Consider the following 20154-nt stretch of genomic DNA (forward strand, 5'->3'; position numbering starts at 1 on the left):
TGGAACGACTGACTCACAACTACAAGGGATGTGCACGTGTGTGTAAAAACAACTGGTGTGCATGTGAGAGAATCACTGCTGATCAACGTGAGGCCACGAGGCACACTTGTTGTACGCGCATTCTTTCTAGCTGAACAGTCGTAACTCTCGTGTTACGTGGCGTTACTCTCTCCGAGCGCCATCATCCGTACCGATGTGCGTGTGAACCAGCTGTTTGTCTGCTTCCATGTTATGATAGATGCTCATAATTCTAAACGCAGCAGTTTAATAGGCTCATTGATGGTGGCCTTGCATGTGGAAGGATCTGCACGGCGATGAGGTCATTCATTATAAATCCCTGTTTGAAATAATTCATTCCAAGTCTCATGAAGTTAGCGATCCAAGGAGCACACCCTGACTGGTGACTAATGGCTGGCTGATGTTCTGTCACTCACCCCACTGACATGATACGCTTTGGTGTGTGGTGTACTGCAATACATCGCCTGACTTGTTTCGCCTCAGGTATCAATAATCAGCAACAGCTTTTGTCAACAGTTGCCAATTTTCTGAGTCCAAACGTCTGTTTCTGCCTACCAGAGACGCCAAATGAAAAAGAATGACTTTAATAACTGGGATATTTTCTTTGAGTTTATTCTCCTCTCTTCTAAGCGCTCGCTTTGCTCCTCAGCGGTAATTTTGTGTGAGTGGTTTTGCCTCCAGCGGCAGGCCCTGTGGTCTGGAGAAATCACCTTCTCTGGAAACTTGTGGCTGGCTTTCTTTATACTAATAAGGATATTTTACAGTATATACGTCGGCGCTGGCACACCCGTACTTAAACTTGTAAAAAAATACGTCAAGAAACCCAAGGAACTGGGTTTTCCTGATGGCTTAGACTATGGTTCTGGTTCAAGGGGTTGAGTGAGATTCATACTTGCGCCGTCATGTTGTAGCTTTAGCCCCATTTATCCTTTCTCTCCATACTTTCACTTGATGATTCATAGGTTAATTTGAATTTAAAAGTAGAAACCTTAATTACCACATCTCAACCTTTCTGCTTTTCATTGGAGTGAAGCCCGAGAGAGGGAGAGAGGGGCAGGCATTCCTGAAATGATGGTGGTATGTGTGTGTGTGTAATAGTCATGGGGGTGGGTGGTGTGTATGAAGTGTTTGGTCCCAGACATGCCTGCTGCTTTTGCTAATCATGCTATCATACAGTGCCACAGGCTGTTATTCTTCTTTTTTCTAAACCAACAAATATTTTAACAAGCTGTAAGACCTCCCTCATTCTTTCCGATCTTTTACCACCGTACTTATCATGCTTGATGTCTAGGCTTTTGGAACACAGCACACGTTTGCTAGCCACACAAGCCACAATGCCAAGATACATACCAACATACATATTTAGCACGGAGAATGCAGTAAATGTTCTCTTCTACTTGCAGGGATACATCAGATCTGCTTTGACTTTACTAGTTTGTGCAGACAAGTCCGACCAAGTCGGATTGTTAAACCCACTATCTCCGTGGTCGACGCCGCTGTGTTAAGTGTATTATGGTGCTCAGAACACACTGTTCCCTCGTCTTGTCATGTAGCCGGGGTGTCTGCACTTTCTCTTGATCATTCGGGAGTCACATAATCCGTTGACGTCTGACTTTCTCCAGAAACTTTTTCTTCTTTTTTCTCCCCCCCCCCCTTTTTTCCTCTAATCTCTCGCTGGGTGTGTTTGAACAGTCGCAGCATCTCCGGCAGTAAATGAGAGTTAACAGTGGATGTCTTGTAGTCAGCCATTTGCCTCCAGGGTTAAGTATCCATCTCCATTCCCAGTAAGCCCACCCCTGCTTGCGAGCAAAAGGCTGTGAATAAATACCACCCTTGTCCTCTCATAATGGAACAGCTTGACCCAGCATGACCTCTGCTGGTCGAGCATCTGCCCGTCCAATCCACCAGCGCATCCTGTGGGACATCACTAGGCTGTCACATCTGCCTGTGAGCACTAATTCGATCAGTTGTGGATTCTCGTTCACAGAATAAAAATGAAGGACTGGTCTATAATTTGTCAGTCAGCGGGATTATGCTGTCCACTTACTGTCTTTTATTGTGTGTTTCTTTCCAGACATTGTGCATGCGGAGTGCATAATCAACAGGATTCTCAATGACATTGTTGAGCCTCTCTATATGAATTGGATAATAATGAGTTTGGCATGGGCCTTAATTTGATCATGTCGGTAAAAGTGGCGTGCATGTTGCACAGCTGCTAGCGTTTAGCCATGCAATGAATTGCTATTCAGCGTCTGTGTTGGCTGGTTCCTCTGTTATCAGTCTTTACGAAGCGCATTCCTTTGTGACGAGGCTTTTGCAGAACAGGATCGGGCAGATTGTTTTGCTCAGATTTGTCTCTGATGTCAGCTAATTAGCTCACGTGCCGCTGCGCCCGCCTGACTAGATAAACTGGTTGAGGTGAGAAACTTCAGCCTGCACTGGTCAACCCTCTCTTGTTTGTATTTAACTCTTTAACAGAGTGCAGCTTGAGGGCTTTGTGGAGCACCTGTTGTGGATTATAGGCCAATAATGGCTCCCAGCTAATTTCTTACATTGAATCTAATCTCACTTTAGCCATTTTAGCTTTTTTTTTAACATAAAGTTTTACAAGATTACTGACACAAGTTTAAAAGAAAGGATTCATTAACTAAAGCATAAACACCACCCCTCAAACATGCCAGCATTACCAGGCACATTTTATATTCAGCCATAAATTCAATGTTAATCTACTACTGTGTTGGATGCAGTCTTGGCCATGGCTGCGCTGACTAAACGTTTGCTGGGAAACAGACTCTTCACGCTCACCACAGCTTGAAGCTAATGACCAATCGGGGTTTTTATTCACCCAGTGGTTGTTTACTGGCTGCAGCAATGAAATGAACGAGGTCAAGATTGTTGTAAATCTCAGAGTGGAAATGGAAAGAGGGTTTTTTGTTGTTGTTGTTGTTGCTTTAATGTGAGAATGTCAAGACAAGGTTGTTAAGAGAGCCGTGATGTTGCTTATTTCTGGATGACTTGTCCCTCCAGACCTGCAGCTGCACGCAGAGTCGCCTCCGACATCCAGCGTCGCTCCAGCGATGAGTTAAAGTTGGTCATCATCATCGTGCACAGATTTCTCTCCTATCACCAATGTGCCATGGACATGCTGGATAACTGAGGCTGAGCTGCAGTAAAAAAAAACAAAAAACAACAAGAACAAAATATTTTAGTTGTGGATAACAAGAGCAATAATGTTGCTGCCTCCCTGTTAAAGTGAGACTGCAATAATCTGGTTTTATTTCATAAACCTGTTTATTGCTGCGGGAGTTCACCCACCTTTGATCAACAGTCAGCTCGAGAGATTATTGCTAACCCCCCCCCTCTTCAACAGGAAGCCATTAGCTGCGAGGAGCCTGGTGTTGCAGGATGGTTACTATCTATGAGGATTTACTGAGCAGGGCTCAGCTAAAGCTTTCCCTTAAGTGGGATACTTCTACACTAGAAGCTGCACATGTGCTGCGCGTGCGTGAGCGTCCGTATAGATGTCTGCTAAACTGAGATGTTGCACTGATTTCACCTGATGGATGGTCCACGTAGCGGTCCAGACTGCGGTCCTGTGTATTTACGAGGCTCAGTTGGAGGTCGAAGATGCGAGGCTGACAACCAGCTGCTTTATCCCGCCATCTCCAGCCAACCCGCCTGCATTCAGCTCAGCTAGACGGGAGGATGTAGGCTTGTCTCACACAGGCGCGAGAGTGATGAGAATACCAAACTCTTTCTGGTGAATCATCACATTAGATTTCACTTAGACTCTGAAGAAAATTACATTCCTGGGCTGTCTAAAGTCGTTGTGATATGCAAAAAAAAAGAAGAAGAAGGAGAAGGGTCCTGATATCCAATCCAGTCAGTGCACAAATTAATCCTCCATTCTGGTGGCGAAGGATAATGCTGCTTGTTAGTCGCGGTTCAGGCATTTCTTTGAGTGTCTGTATTCTGGAGGAGAATAAATCAGATCATTGCATGCAAATTAAGAGAAGAAGACTTACCAGGAAGTGAAGTCCGGAAGTAAAACGCGATCAGAAATGAGTAAAGAGGCGTACAGCTTCAGGTACTGACCCGTCGTGCATCATCTTCTTTGTTCTCCATCTCAACCTTGACAATGACGAGCAAACACGCTCAGACTAGTAGAAGAGGCTCAAATACACTTTTAAGGACTTCAGTGAAAAAAAGTGCCTTTCCTCCCTGTTTATCATCTTCATTGGTTTGTTTTCCAGGTCAAGAGAAGAATGCTCATGAATTTGAGTGACTCTTTCTCTGTTTTGCCTGACTGATTGCTCCACTTTGGCCCTTAATAGACCATAAAAACAGAGGCATTGCCAGTTGGAGGGCTATTTCACCAGGAACATATGGCTCGCCTTGGCATAGGGAGCTGACAGGTGCATTACCATATCCATTACCGTCAAACTGTCCACTGTCTTTCCAATTTTACATCATGTTATCCATCCATCCACTCGCATGGTGTCATCCCGTTTCTGGATAAAGTTTTAGACGTGCTGCCCGGGGGGTGCGCCTCAGCCAAAATGTGGGAGGCCACAAGGGCAAACTCCCGTTGGCGTCAGTGCTCCTCAAGAATGCAGAAGGGGATTAATGCTTGTCTGTGGCAGTGATGGATGGGACACACACACACACACACACACACACACACACATCCTCAGAGCATCTGGATGCTCAGTCTGACCCTCCCCTGCAGCTCTCTCTACCAGTGTAGCAGGTGTGTGTGTGTGTGTGTGTGTGTGTGGTTGAGGTGCCTGTGTGACTACTGGGACAAAGCCAGACTTGGTTGCTTGCCCTACTACCCCAGATAGAGCTGTACTCACCAGCTGTGTGTCATGTTGGTTAGACGCTGCCGCTTTTATCATGCTAGTTCACGTCTGGGGCACTTCTGAGTGATTCACTTTGTCCCTTTCAAATAGTAGATGAATCTTCTTTTTTTTTGCTCTCTCACTAGGCTTTTCTCTCCTGTTGGGTCCAGTGATCAATAGATGCTGCAAGTGTGTGTTTTCTGTTTTGAATCTTCAAGCACGAGAACATTGATTACCATACACACACGTGTCTCTCTTGTCTCTGCCGAAACCTCTGGTGCTTCTCTATGACCTCATGCATCTGGCTCAGTGGGACTCGTATTGAAACGCACCGGTCAATGATGCCTGATGGATCACCTCTGGGAGGCTGGAGTGTGTCTCAGATGGCTTCCACAGAGCGCTACAGTAGCTACTGCTATGCTAATGTGTGAGTGAATTGCGGGATGAGCTTATTAATCACTCCTGCTCACACCGCATAGAGTGTGACGGATGATGCTGCGGCGCACAAAGGACGGCCAGTTCCAGTGGAGATAATACAGTTTGCCAGTGGCTTTAATGCAGGTGGATTATGCAGGCGTTCATGTCACACGAACAGAAGAAGTCTGCAGGAGGAAAAGGTGTTGCTCACTTCTGGCATCTGTGATTCAGTCCTTCCTGAAGGTTAAAAACTATTCTTCTTTTCCCTTCTCTGTGCCTCAAAGGCACCTTTTTCTTCCTATCTCTTATTGGCGGCGAGATAATTACAGTAGGTGTCTTTCTCTCTCCTTTTGAATGAGGCTCTACCCAGGAAGGGCAAAGCTGGGTGTGTGCATGTTTTCCCAGGCGACTCTTATCAGAAGCTGTGGCTGTTCTACACTCCAGTTCTCCATGTTTCAGATGCCCTGCCTGCCTCTCACTCTGACACTTTGACCATCAACACACACTCCTTTAGGCATTTTCTCCAAATCTTCATGTTCAAGATAGCTTGCTCTGCTCTAGTCACAGCGCCACGACCTCACGGCACAGATGTGGAGGTGTGTGTGTGTGTGTGTGTGTGTGTGTGTGTGTGTGTGTGTTAGCTCTGGAAAATCATCCAGCTAAGTTGTGTGTCTGAGTCAGACACCGTAGCTCAGGTTCAAGAATGTGTGTGCGTGATTGTGTCTTCTTCCTTCTCAGTCTAAACCCTCAAAGTGACCTTCCACTGCCCATTAAGCAGCTTAATTAGGAAAGCTGATTTGCACCTGCAGTCATCCAGCTGTTTCTCTCTCTCTCTCTCATATTCCATCACTTCAATACTCATCAATGTCTACATGAGTCCACATGCAGCAGCAGCAGCAGCAGCAGCAGATGGATGCCCTTGAGAATGTGCTTCTTCTAACAAAGCATCAGAGGATGTTTACATCACCTTTTATCATTTTAGATTTCTATGCTGGCCTCGTCAGCGGAGTGCAACCCCTCCGGCGTTTTCTCCTTCCACACACACACTCGCACTCACACGTCATTTCTCATGTGTTGGCAGAGAGTCTGTATTTGCCGACAAAAGCTGGCTAATCTGAAGTCGATGTCAGAAATCTGCAGAAAATCAACTTTGGTGAGAGCAGAGGAGGCTGGCATGGGAAGAGAGGGGTGAAGAGAGAGTCTAATTACACCAGAAGCACAAGTAAACTTTCTAATTTGTTTTACGTTGTAAAAAAAAACAAAAAACAAAGGCAGATTTATAATCCAGGGCTCTAAATCTTTTTTTTAATTAAATTCTAATGAATCCCACAGCTGAGAATGTTAAGTGTGTTTGAACACAAAGGCCAACCACCAAACAAAAGACCTGACCTCTCACCCTGACTTAAAGCATCTCAGCTTAAGTGAATTCCATCACTCCAAGCCCTCCAGTTCCTTTTACCATCTCACTATAATTATCCCTAGCGTCTCTGCACACTACATGTTAACCCCTCATTTGTGTGTGTGTGTGAGAAATACTCTTTGCTAAAACAACCAGTTAAGATCAATTTATATCCTCCCTGCTGACTTGTTGCTCAGTTTGCATCAGACTGCAGTCCCCAGTCAGCAGGATGATAAATGGCATCAGACCGTAAACAGCCTCCAGCTATGAGCGGAGTTCCATCATGCTGTTTAGCAGGGAGACAAGAAGTATTAGCATGCGGACGGAAAACTCATATTTCTCCCACTGACTCGTCTTCGCCCATCTCCTCCCCATTTGTCAGCCCAGCTCCAGCAGTGTAGCTTTTTCATCAAATCCAGATTATTGAAAGTAATCTGAGATTATCTGTGACATTATTTACACCCCCTGTAAAGCATAACTCACACGGACGTTAAAACGCTCTCAAAGTTTAATGAAGCCATCTGAGTTACTGCATTGAGTTGCTGAGCTGGATGCATTAAATAGGGTTGGGTGGCAAACTTGGTACTTTTATGGGTACAGCAGCGTAGCCGTAGGCTTGGAGAACAGATGAGGGTGATGCACGATGGGTTAAAGAACGTGTTAGAGAGAGCATTCGTTAATTGATGTTTTAACATTTTGGCTGATTTATGTTCATAATAGTTAAAGAGAAGTTCAAATTAAGATGTTTTGGAGTTATGTTTGCAAAGGTAAAGGACAGTTTTGTCCATGGACCGGCCCCAGTATAGTACATGATTTAAGATCGGCTCTGCACAAAATGATATAAGGACTCTTCAAAAAGGAAAAAGGAAGTGAAAAAAATCCCATTTCAGGCTTTAATCTGCACATCGTTTAGCATTTTTACCAGAAAAATAACTATAATTGAATATTCAACTAACAGCTGCAGCAGAACTGCACTAAAACAAGCGCTGTGACTCCTAAATCCAGAGTCACCTTCAGCTGCGCCCGCTTCGTAAGGTTGCTGACTCTGACCGCCATTTTCAGTGGAAAGGTTTGCGTGGATTTTGATGGACACTCAGTTGTGGTGACATAGAGGCCATCAGAGGTCGTCTTACTGCTCGGTGTCCAAGTGAGGATTTCAGCTTCATCTGCTGGTGAACTACCTCCTCACGACAGTCGCGCTCCACATCTCCTCCATCTCAATCCCTCGCAGTCACGCCCCTCTCCTGTGTCTCCGGTGCTGCACTTGTTTGTCTTCTGACAGGAAGGGTATTGTGATGAATCAGTGGTTTCAATTATGTCATGGGCATGATGAGTACAGGTGACTTTTAGCTCCCGCTGCCTAATAAACATTACTTGAGCATGTAAACGGACATATTTATGTCAGTTGTCAATGGATTGGGAGGGATTTGATTGGCTCTGGAGAGCTTTTTGAGGCCTTAATTGATCTTAATGAAGCATCTGAACTGGCAGGAATTAAACCCAGCACCTGCTCTGTATGAATATGCATCACCGTGGTCCTCTTTGCCTTCTGTCTTTCCTCATGCTTCTCACTCTTTTCATGCCTCTCACTCTCTCCAAGCGTGTTGTTGACCGTCCTTTTAGCTGCCTCCATCTATGCTGCACAAAGGGCTTTGAGTGGAGCCCAGACGAGGCCACCAAGTCTATTGTGTTGTTAACAATGTTGTTTAGCCCTGGTGAACGCTGCTCATATTGTGTCCTGGACCTGGTGTTTCAATGTCAAGCAGCAGGCTGATGGAGGTCTATTCCACAGCTGCTCGTACAGCGTGGGGCGGACATGACTTTCAATAGCTTTTGAGGCCAAGATGCGTTTCAACAGAAGAACCTAGGATTTTGAGTTTTTAACTTGAGATAAACAACTGGCTCCTGAGAGTAGCAGCTTTAAGAGGAGTCTGGCCCGCCTCGTCCAGTTCTAATACCGTGTTGTGTTCTGCTGCGGCTTTCTGAATGGGCTCAGTTTGACTGCGTGACCACAGCTATGTGAACCATAGACAAATAGAGGCATGCATGTGTTTTTAGACTGACGGCGGTCTCAAGCTCGTCTCCACTGGGATACAGCTTCGTCACAACATCTCAAGTGCATCCCACCACCAAAGGTTTTGAGTCCTTTTTCTTGCGTTTTAATTTGCCTCTTAAGAAGAGATGCACATTTGTCCGTTCTAGCCTCACTAACTGGAATACCTCATTTCTTCCTCTTTGGCTACACACACTACCTTTCTGTCTCCCCAGTAGCTGCCCGCCACCCTGGCCTCCTCATGGGGTCATTGTGGTATTTAGGGTCAGACAAGGGCTCTAGTCATTGCGCCCTCCCGGGTACCTCCCAGGCAGTGCTGCAGCTATTATGCGCTTGCTTGTCTCGCTCAGTTGACTCAAACAGCTATGAAAAACTTCCATGCATCCTTTTGATTGCTAACGGAAAAGCAGAGTGTAGGAAAAAACAACTCTGTGGAGTAGTGGAGACTCTTCATTGATGAAGCTCTCTGAGAAAAGCTCCTCTGTCCTCACTACCTCCCTTTGCTTTTCCTGTTGGCTCACCGTTTCCCAGGGTTACCCCAGGAGGACTGTGATTCGCTGCCGCCTCAAAGCCGGGAGGGAGTTTCCACGTGTCTTCCAGTGTGCCTGGGTGTGTGAGTCAGATGCGGCATGTGTGTCTGTTGCTTTAAGACTCAACGAGCCTTCGTGGGGAGAATCCACTTTGAGATCAGAGAACACCACGCTAGATTTCGCCTTTGCAGGCTCTTCAAAGAGCTTTTAGATTAAAGCCTGGGCCACAGAGGTAAGGGATGTTAGAGGCTCTGTTTTATCTTCCTCTCCCCTTTGTTTCTCCTATTTACTGGATTAAGGGGGAGGCTGGGGTGAAGAGGTTGCACTGTGGCTGCTATTGTTGGGATGCACAGGTGTTGCTTATTCTATATGTTTGCATGTGTAAGTGCTTTATTCTCCAGCAGTTTGTGTGACCTGTCAGTCTAGAGAAGACGTCATGTCACCTTGGGAATAAAGATACAAAAACCTTGCACAAGCTCAGACTCGGTATGCCAAGGCTGTCAGCTTTCTGAGCAGTCACTCATGAGAGTAAATGACAAAGTTCGTCCATCATTTTTTTTTTTTAGAATTCTATGCTCATGGCAACTCGCTCAGTTGTTATAAAAGTGTTGGGTAGTGCTTATTTTCATGGCATTACTATCTAATGGGATTGACATGTGTTATAAATCTTTCAGAAGGCTGCCATGTCATTTTTGGTCAGGAGCCAGACGCACAACTACTGAATCTATAATGAAAAAGTCCAAAGGACACTTAACAACACTTTAATGGATGTTTGGTGGCTCTGGCTATATCCACCACACAGTAATATGGGCTTTCAGCGAGAGATTTATAGATAGGCATTTCTCCTCATATGCAAACAACCACAGGATCCTTCAAATCTGGTTCATATGACAAAGGAGACAGGCCTGCTGTAAGGCTCCAGTAACACCCGTCCCCCTCTTCACTTCCTGTTATTGTTTTTGTGCTGAAAGCGCGGTTGTTTGCACAAGTTTGGATTTTAAGCAGCATCTGGATGCTGCTGCTTGAAGAGCTCAGTTGTCCCCGAGGACGGTGATAAGAGGCGAGTCCCGTGAGTCGCGTGATGTGACAGGAAGAAAGAGGTGCGATTGTGTTAACAGTCACTACCAATAACAAATGACCTCATTGTTTCTGATTCACAGCATCATAATTTAAAAGACACAAGGCCTTGTCGAGATTATTTTGGCCGCTATTTTGTCATTTGTTGATATATGGTTATTTTTTAGAGGGAGTAGTGTGGAGTACAGCCGGCCTGTATTTGCAGCTGTTCTTTTGTGCAACCATAGAAGAAGTCGTGTAAGATTGACTGTATTTTCAAGATGTGGTGCTGTTGATTTAAAAACTGCACCAACAGCATCATGATATTACTGTGTGGCCGGGCTCCCGGGGGGGATTGCCCTGCGTTTCACACTGCTGCGTCAATGGTTTGCTCCTTCAGCTTTCTTCAAGTTTACATTCAAGGACAGAAGGGTCAGAACTGCAAGTGGAGCTCTCTCTCCGCTGAGGGAGAGCACAGGTTGTTCCTCAGTGGGCTTTGCAAAGGAAAAATGTACTTCCTTAACACACTACCTCAGTGTAGCCACTGTGTTTGTACCATGTTGAGGTGTGGCCCATTCCGTGCCATTATCCCCAGCTCCAGACTCAAGAAACACACAGTGCCAGACTAAACATGGAGCTTACGTGGGAGTCATTGAGGGGCAACAGGAGAAGAATGCCAGGTCACAGGGTGTGTCGAGAAGCGTTGGGGTGGCAGTGGTCCCTTGGCCCCTGAACAGATGGCCTGCTGGAAATCTATAGAGGAGAACAGAGGACTGGAGGGGAAGAGGGTGGGAGGGTTCAGACTGAACGCAGCAATGGCAGCTAAAAGGAAGACTTGTCTTGTTCTCCCAAAAAACAGTGGCACAATACTCCAGTTCAAGTCGCAGCAGAAGGCAAACGTGTGTGTCTTTAGGCTCCTGTGTTGGCACGCCTGTAAGCTTTTTCACAGCCCTGATCTGCCTGAATAAACTTTTCAAGAAAAGTGTCAGTAGTAGGGTTTAAGAAAGCAGTCATTGTGACAAGCTGGACAATCGGCTTTATGCTGACTCCCGGTGTTGTCAGCAGCTCTTTTCTACGCATTTAGTCAAGAGAGAGCTTTGTTTTCAGTGCTCCTGGTTCAATAATACAACCTTGTCAAGCGCTCACATGCAAGACAAATGATTTATTGTGAACTAGATGCTGACAGAGTCACAGGAAGTACATTTAGGTAGTTTTACCACAGTTTTATACTAGGTTGATAGAGATAATCTAATGGACCAGGTATTTATTGCTCAGCATGACTACCTCAGCCTCGTCAACTCTGGAAATCTTCTGTTTCAAGCTTAAAATATCTGGGACTGGTGCCCTCATTGTTTTAGTTCCCTTTCTCAGTTTCAGTCTGGCTTCTATTCCATGTCTTCTCTTTCTTGCTCACTGTCTCATGACAAAGGAAAGCAAGTGTTAATCCTCTGATCGGCTCAGACTAATGGTTCAAGTTCATTACCATGTCTAGTGGCCAAGTTTCCACCGGATGATCAAGTACCTCTTTCTCATGCAGTCTAAACAGTTTTAAGGAGGAAATGGCTACCTTGTGTGGGTCCTAGTGATGGTTGATTTTTCTTGTAGCGTAGATCTTCAGCCCGCTCTTGAACTTCATGCACTTCAGCGTTATGTGCTTTATACTTAAATCACTTTAAGTCCCCTGGAATTTCCTCCGCAACTTCATGTAATAAACACACTCTCTTTGCAGTCGTGAATTTACTCAGTCACACTGTTTAATCTCACTTCACAGTTAAGGTGCATCTAAGCGGGAGGAGATGAACCCTTAATGCTTCACATCACTTAATCCTGAAGGTTAGGGCTTTTAGCTGTGGGCTGCCTCCACTGTAACCTTACACATGCTGTACGTGTGCTGCAAGGCTTAGTGGAGTTAGCACTATTTGAAAGCCTTCTTGGAGTGTGAGCTACATGCATGTAAGAGGGTTACATTACATACACACACACACTCACACACACACGAGTCACACCGCTCCATGAACGGCGCCCAGTGCCTCCACAATGAGGGCTCCACAGCCGTTTCTGGTTTTGGATCTTGCCCCGGGACAAATTTGGCAGTGACACGGAAAAAAAAAATGAGCAAGCAAGGAATCCAAGGTTTATAAATAAACAGACGGGTAAACTGTAGCCGGCTTTCAAAAACTTTCCCAACCCTGTTCAAAGACGACGTCATTTACTTGTGGAAAAATGCAACCAGTATTTGGTTTGGATGGCTGATTGAGGAGAGTTAGACTTGAAGGGGGTGGAGAGAATTTTTAAAGTCGTCATGCTGTAGCGCCAGGGTGGCACTACTCTACCAAGCTCACTTGCGCTCAGCAAAGCTTGGTTGAGGGGAAATTTCTGGACTCTCGTGAAACCCATTGGACCTTATGTCTACTTTCGAGCTGCACATTTGTTTTTGGGAGGAAATGTTTTCATTTCTGGGATGTTGGCTGAATCATTTTTGCAAACTTTCCAATAACAATTCTCTGGATAAAGAAGAGTCTAAAAAGTAAGGCAAGCTCAGATGTTGGAGGAGCCGTCTTACTGTTTCAGTGGCTTTGCTTTTACAGACATAGTATGTTTTTATTTACCAAGACTCTTTTGAAAGGCTGCGGATTATATCTGGCACACCTGTTATTACTATAGGAGTAAAATTACAGCGTGACTAAACGAAGCCTTCTTTTCTCTCTCTTTCAGATGAGCCACACAGCCATGGAAAGAGTTTATCGTGAGACATGAGGCAAAGACAGCCTGGCACATAGGAGCTCCAATCTGAGACGTTGAGACAGGTGAGTTTTAGAGCTAGTCTAAATAAAAGCTGGCGCACTCAAGTTTCATCTGTGGGTCGTGTGGGGACAGGAGTTATTATATTTTTTCCCTGAAATTACATTGTGTCTCAGTTTTAATAGCTGTTTTTCTCTTTCTACCATGAAATTACACTCGGCCTGTAACAGTCTGTTTTTGTTATATTAAAATTCATTCCTCTCACTTTTTATTGAGTGCGTCACGGGGATATTGTCTGGTGTGCACTGTTTCAAGACATGTCTGACATGTACAGCTGCATTTGGCATTAGGATGTGTTTCAAGGTCCTAATCTACTTGGCGTGCTAATGCAAAGACCTGATGAGTACTAAAGGTGTTTAATCTTAGCTCGACCTATTATGCAATCATATCAGGCAGCATGAGATGCACCACAGTCTTTTACTGAGCGCACATAACCATCAGAACAGCAATGGTGGCCTAAAGTCTGTTTATCTCAGTTGATTTTTCACTAGAATGAATGAAAGAATGTTGTGTTATGATGTTATACATTCACTTTGCAGCAATTTTCTTTATGAGACACTGCAAATTGACCAGTAATGTGGATGGACTGTGGATGATTGTTTATGAGCAACAGGTTAATGCCAGCTCATGAACTTATGTCATACCAAGTCATATAGTTCTTTATTTGTGAGTGTCATTCATTTTCCAGTAGCCTAATGCTGCTGAAAATGTTGTAAGAAATCTGTTTTTAATGTTTCAGGCAGCAATGGGAAATTCCGAGAGCCAGTACAGCATCCAAGGCCCTAAAGGCACCAGCAGTATCCTCCCTGGAACACAGAAGCCATATTCACTGAAGCTTCGCTCAGCCACAGATGACACTCTGTCACCCCATGCATGGTGGAAAAATGCACCAGTAAGTTCAGGGTACAAGTCCAAATGCGTTGGCCATGGATGTCTTTCCCCTCCCAAAAGCCGGCAGCCGTACTCCACTCGTCACTATGACTATGTCTCCAAGGGAGCTCGGGGCAACCAGAATGAGCATCGCTGGCACCGGCCGTCTGGATGTGGTATACGCAGGCGGCATATATCAGATGACTATGACGATAATCCATATGGGGCAGAGCTCAATGGCCACACCCTGAATGGCCACAGTGATGACCAGGAGGATTTAGAGCAACAGAGTAGCCCACGAGTGGTGATCAAGAAGGATGGCAGTCTCAGGGTGGAGTTCACCAACACCTCAGGGAATGCCCTCCTCCTGGACGAGGCTTCTGGACCTGTCCAGCTCCTCAAGTTCTCTCCTAACTTGGCTTCTGCCTCTACCCCTAGTCTGCCTGATTCCAATGGCAGTAGGCCTGATGGCCTCTGCAGCGGACCTCCACCAGCCTCTACTTCCTCTACAGCCAGGACCAGTAAAGGAAGCTCTCTTAGCTCTGATGGCTCCTGGTATGACTCTCCCTGGGGGCCAAGCACAGAGCTTTGTGAGCAGGACGCGGCCTGCTCAGCCAGCAGGACACTAGGACATTCCCTCATCCACCAACTTGACTCTTTCACCGAGCAGTCTTCACCTTTGACCGTAACAGACCTGTATAGGGACTCCACAATGGCTGCTACCTTTCCCACAGCCAAAGACTTATCCTGCCGTTTACAGCAGATCCCTGCTGACCAGCAGCGGCACAGAGCCTCCTTTGCATCAGTCCTGGATGTTCCTTTAAAGGAAGAATGCCCTGAGGCTCGTCAGTATGCAACCCTGCCCTGCCGGAGGCCCAAAGCCCACACTATGAGTGAGGATCTGAACCAATGTCCTGATCCGGAACAGCACCACACTGGACCAGATTTTGGCTTCCAAAAGAAAGATTCCATTAAAAACCGCATTCGACGCTTCAGTGACTGGACTGGCAGCCTCAGCCGCAAGAAGAGGAAATCTCAAGTAAGTTTGAGTCGATTAGGCTTTGTTACATTGAGTTTGCTTTGCGCTTGGGCTGGGCGATGAGGGCTAAAACCTTGATGCATATATCATAGGTGTCAGTTCCGCTTACATTTGCATTGAGCATTAAGCATTGCTGTCCATCCATCATCATCTTCCGCTTATACCCTTACTAGTAAGGGTCGCGGGGGGTGGAGCCTATCCCAGCATCTGCGGGCGAGAGGCGGGGTTCACCCTGGACAGGTCGCCAGTCCATCACAGGGCCAACATACAGAGACGAACAACCATTCACTCTCACATTCATACCTATGGTCAATTTAGAGTATCAATCAGCCTCGTCCCCAAATTGCATGTCTTTGGATGGTGGGAGGAAGCCGGAGTACCAGAGAGAACCCACGCAGGCACGGGGAGAACATGCAAACTCCACACAGAAAGATCCCACGTCCGAGCCGGGACTCGAACCCGGAACCTTCTTGCTGTGAGGCCATAGTGCTGACCACTGCACCACCGTGCAGCCCACAGCATTGTTGTCATATAGCTTTTGTTTGCTGACCACTGACTGTCAGAGCTAGCGTGTCTGCTTTGGCGAGCTTGGCTTTTAAGTTGTCCTCTTTCTCCTCATACTGTTTTCCAGTGTGTTTTAGTGGCACGTAAACTAGCTCTTCAAACCGCTGACCCTCGACCACACTGATTGGCAGCTTATCAGCCCTTCAGCAATGCGATATTTGGCTACGAGCCATGAAAGGCACATCAGGCCCGGTGCTTGGACTTCAAGAGAACAAGTCAGAGAGAGAATGTAGCTCCCACTGTACAAACGCTATCATCGTCACTGTTTACCGTCATATCGCCCAACCCAACTTCAGCTCAACATTTTCAATGATTCACACTCTTTTATCACCTGCAGGAGTCATACAGAGATCTTATCTACGTGGTATGTAAAACATTAGTTTGAAGAGTTGAATTTGGAGTCCTCTCATCACTCTCAACCCTCATAGTTTCATCCCACAACAGAGACTTTTATCTCCATCATATTGTGCACATCACTAGTACCCTCATATCTTTCCCAAGCACAATAGCTTTCTAGCCATCAGTAACAGGCATGCACAGTTTCCTGTCTGGCAAAGCTTATGTGATTGTGAGCCACAGCGGTGGGCTTGGCATGGCTGGGAATCAACCACCATCCTCTGGTCCTTGATGCCATAACACCAGCTGTCTGAGGACTTGGCGCAGTGGGGTGGCATGAAATGAAATTTGTAAGGCAGCCAGCGCTGGGTGGTGTTGTTTTTACGAGGATGGAATCAGGATGAGTGGTGCCTCATAATACAGAGTAAGACATGGATGATGCTCCGTGGAAAAGAAGTTGGGGTCAGAAGTGCAAATGCCATGATGACTGTATCTGGGTGGGTACATTTTAAGTATTTTCTGCGATTATTTAGTTGTTGACCTCATAAATCTTGCTGCATGTCTTCATCCTTTAATGTCTGAGCAACAGAAGATGCATCCAGTACAATATTTCATTATTGTCAGCCTTACAGGGACGTATTAAATCAGTTTTAACGACCTGTGCTCATTAGCTGGAGCATTATATTTTATTAAAGAGTCTTCAAGTTAGCTAATAAAATAGATAATGAATCACAACGCTCCTCATGGAACATTGAGCAGACAGCTGATGCATCGATGTTTTCCCAGTAGTAAAATGATACATGTTCCATTCAGGCACAGGTCAAGAGGAGAAGTTGGAAATAACCACGGCGTGTCTGCATGGCTCTTGCACATGTTGAAACACCATGTGATTCTGCTCTACAAACACTGGAATCTTAACAGTTTCAATTTGACTTAAAACATTTGTTTAAACTGAGCCTGAACTCATGCCCCTCCGTCTTTGAGGCTCGAAAGTAATTGTTTCTGCATCAATTCGTTTAGCTTTGCCTTGTAAAAGTTTTAAGCATGCTGTTGGGTGCTGCCAAGAGAATAGTTGTAAGCCTTTGAGAGGCTCTGTTAGAGTGAAACTAAATCCTAGCTGAAGATTTAACCCCACCCCTCCTCTAATGTTAATGAATGACTTATGGTTGTTTTTGTGGTGCAGATTTTCTGGGCTTCCCTCCTGGTCCAAAGAGAGTAAATCTGCTAATGGGGATTGGTGTTCACTCATTCAGGTCCCACAACAAACGGAGAGACAGCGGAGAGCAGTCATTGTGTTCAGCTGGCTTCTTTACTCGGGGAAGAATTTGTTAGATTCTCTTTGTATTTACGTTGTAGGTAATGTTGAGAGATATATGGCTCCCGTGGATACTTTGGCATGACCCTGGTGCTCCATGCTGTAGTGACAAATATGCAACACTTAACATTAATAATGTCCCCCTCTAAATCTCCTAATCTACAGCCATGTGTCTGTGCTTAACCGCTTTTGTGAGGCAGGTTATCAGCCACAGATTTACTTCAGTCTTTGCTTCCTTATCGAGAAATAAAGCCGATAAAAGGTTGGGTTTTTTTGCCTAAGAAATCCTCAAGACCTTTTAAAGGAGCTTGTACTTGAACAAAACTAACGCTATTTAGCCACTTGGCAAGGCTTCACGTCAAAGTCACTGAGGCGCTTCATTCTGGTCTTTTTCAAAGAAATTTATCTTTCCACCGGGGCCAATTTGTTTGCTGCTGTTTGTCTCCTGGGGCGGGTCACAGTGTGTTCTTTCAACATGTTGACTGAAATCTGGAGCTCCTCTAGCGTTGATTCCCCTCCACCTGGGCTTCTAAGCTCTGTTGTGGGTTTAAAGGTCACGGTGTGACCCCTGACGCCAAAAGACTGAAGAACCTGCTCCTAATGAAAAACAGCTGGGTAATAACGGAGAAATTCGGGCTGTGTAGGATAAATGAAGGGAGGGAAAGCTGAAAACCCCTGACTTTTGCTAAGAAGTTGTAAATTTTGTTTTGTTTTATCATACAAATAGTGTGTGTTCATGCTAGCAGTGTTTTTACAGATTAGCACTGGGTTCATAGGGTTCACGAAATCCTCCTGAGACTCAGGAGCGCAAATGTAGAGCTGAGCCTGATCTCTGACCTGGGTGGTATCCGCGTCCATGCAGGAATTAACTTCCTGTAGATATTATTCTACCTTTTAAGTCAAGGCAATTCTAAATTGTTTGCCAAATTTCAAGAAGGGGACAATAGACATGAAACAAGGGTGAGAGTGAAGAAGAACTGAGTGAAACATCAGAGCAAACAAAGACGGAGAGTAAGGACGGCGGCGAGACACTGCGTCCTGGCTGCATGCTGAGAACACTCAGCTGGGCTGCCAGGGGCAGAATCGATGATGCAATCTAGTCAAGTGTAGGTAGGCTGCCATTAGGCATGAAAGAGTGCAATTCCATCAAGTATTCATTTTGGGAATCGGGAAGCCACTGCAGACCGTAAATGATGAGGAATTGTCTGAACCCGGAGGGCCCCCAACTTTCCAACCTCCCAGGTGCCATCGTAAGGAATTTGTCCCACTTTCTCAGCCTCTCAAAAGATCAAGACACTAAAGCAGACTTTGATGTAGGTTCTAGTGGTTTGGCTTGATTGGGTTGTAATGTTCTCTCTAATTTTGCAGAGCCTCAGGGCTAATTGAGTTAGATTCTTGTCGCATTCAAAGAGAGGTGGATATGTTTCTGGTGAGCAGGTAGGAACAATGAACTTGTGAGCTAAACTTAACAGCGACTAACTAAAGTGTGAAGTTGTACCTATGAAAATACATTTTTTTTTGCCTGTCGTGTGTCCTATCAGGAGACCAGGTACAAGGACATGAGTGATGCCTTCGACAGTGGAGTTGATGGGCTGACAGCAGACACCAGCTCGCCCTCCCAGGTCTCGAGCCTCCTCTGGTTCCCAGGAGCCTCCAGGGCTCAGTCTTCAGGGGCTATTCACCAATCCACCAACGATGCCCTCCGCCAGAACATCTACGAGAACTTCATGAGGGAGCTGGAGATGGGCACTGGACAAGGAGGAGGCGAGCGACGAGACCCCTCCACCGGCACGGAGGAGGGGGAGAGCAGCAGTGAATCGGCCGAAGGCTCCCTGGAGCAGCTGGACCTGCTGTTTGAGAAAGAGCAGGGGGTGGTCAGGCGGGCCGGGTGGCTGTCTTTCAAACCCCTCGTAACCCTGCACAAGGATAGGAAACTGGAGCTGGTCACACGGCGCAAGTGGAAACAGTACTGGGTGACCCTGAAAGGTGTGAAATTATCTTCTTATCTCCTTAGGTTTTGTCAAAGATTGTGCTTACTTTTGTTTTCAATTAGAAGTTGATCACAAGTTACATTTTGAGGTTGCCTCTCAGTGAGTTATTGATTCCCTTTTTACAGGGGTTTTGCTCCGTAGGGACACTTCATATCCAGAGATTGTGGTTGACTTGTACAAGGATGTAAACTTTCCTCATAAAAACTGTAAATTTTTAGTCGGACCAATTAACACGTTACTGAGTAACTTGCAGATGAATGTCATATGCAAATTTAAGGGTCTTTTGCGAACTGTCATTTTTTTTCTCCAGCATGTTCACTTTTCTGTAGAAAAAGAAAAAAAAAATGAGTAAATGAGCATGAAAAGACCTGAAATTAGAAAGAAATGACTAGGTGGCTAACAAATGATTATTAAAAGATTTTTTAAAAATAATTGGCTGTGAAATGGAAGACTGAAGACATCAGTGATTCTGTTTGTTATATCTGGTGTGTAAATGCTTTCATGAGCGTTTGAGTAAAAGTGAAATTAAACTTAATTTTGCTGATGACCTCTCGGGCCCCAGGGGGGTCCCTGGACTCGACTGGGAGAGCCCCTGATTTAAATAATTAGATGTTCAATAGAACGCACGTTTAGTTGTGTGATTCAATTTTGATAAACATGGTTTTCTGTGTGAGAGAAGTCATGACCTTGACCCGTGACATCACACTTGACAGTGAGCGATGGTCTGCGGTTCCTCCAGGTCTACAGGGACTGCCGCTCTTTACTCTGACCAAATCAATAAAATCCAGGCAACCAGATAGATTCAACTCATTGTTCGTTTGTGTACATTTTCCTTCTTTTCCTGTTTTAACTTGTCATCTTTCTCCAGGATGCACATTACTGTTCTACGAGAACTATAGTAAAGGTTCTCTGGAGCAAGAGCT

At 45.5% G+C, this 20154-nt stretch overlaps 2 protein-coding genes across 7 annotated transcripts in view; both read left to right on the forward strand.

Annotated features, from left to right (window-relative positions):
• Positions 1-13910, forward strand: part of scaf8 (SR-related CTD-associated factor 8) — a 59616-nt gene extending 45706 nt beyond the window's left edge. The window contains exons 21-22 of the transcript XR_015109664.1: positions 13030-13121; positions 13856-13910. The gene's annotated coding sequence lies outside the window, so the exon portion shown is untranslated. The remainder of the gene's footprint in view (positions 1-13029; positions 13122-13855) is intronic.
• Positions 1-20154, forward strand: part of tiam2a (TIAM Rac1 associated GEF 2a) — an 83509-nt gene that overhangs the window by 24115 nt on the left and 39240 nt on the right. For 3 of the 6 annotated variants that reach the window (XM_086181808.1, XM_086181804.1, XM_086181806.1), the window contains exons 2-5: positions 13030-13121; positions 13856-15025; positions 18782-19226; positions 20100-20154. The exon at positions 20100-20154 is cut by the window's right edge and continues 118 nt beyond it. In XM_086181808.1, coding sequence (XP_086037934.1) covers positions 13862-15025; positions 18782-19226; positions 20100-20154 — 1664 coding nt within the window. In that variant the 5' untranslated portion in view covers positions 13030-13121; positions 13856-13861. Of the gene's footprint in view, positions 1-9318; positions 9338-9358; positions 9491-12655; positions 12842-13029; positions 13122-13855; positions 15026-18781; positions 19227-20099 lie in introns of those variants that run through there. The other 3 variants (XM_086181810.1, XM_086181809.1, XM_086181807.1) reach the window with 3 other exon arrangements.

This window comes from Aulostomus chinensis, chromosome 17 (assembly GCF_037954235.1).
Source record: "Aulostomus chinensis isolate RoL2024-O1b breed Wild chromosome 17, RoL_Achi_v1.0, whole genome shotgun sequence".
In the NCBI taxonomy this organism is placed as follows: domain Eukaryota; kingdom Metazoa; phylum Chordata; class Actinopteri; order Syngnathiformes; family Aulostomidae; genus Aulostomus; species Aulostomus chinensis.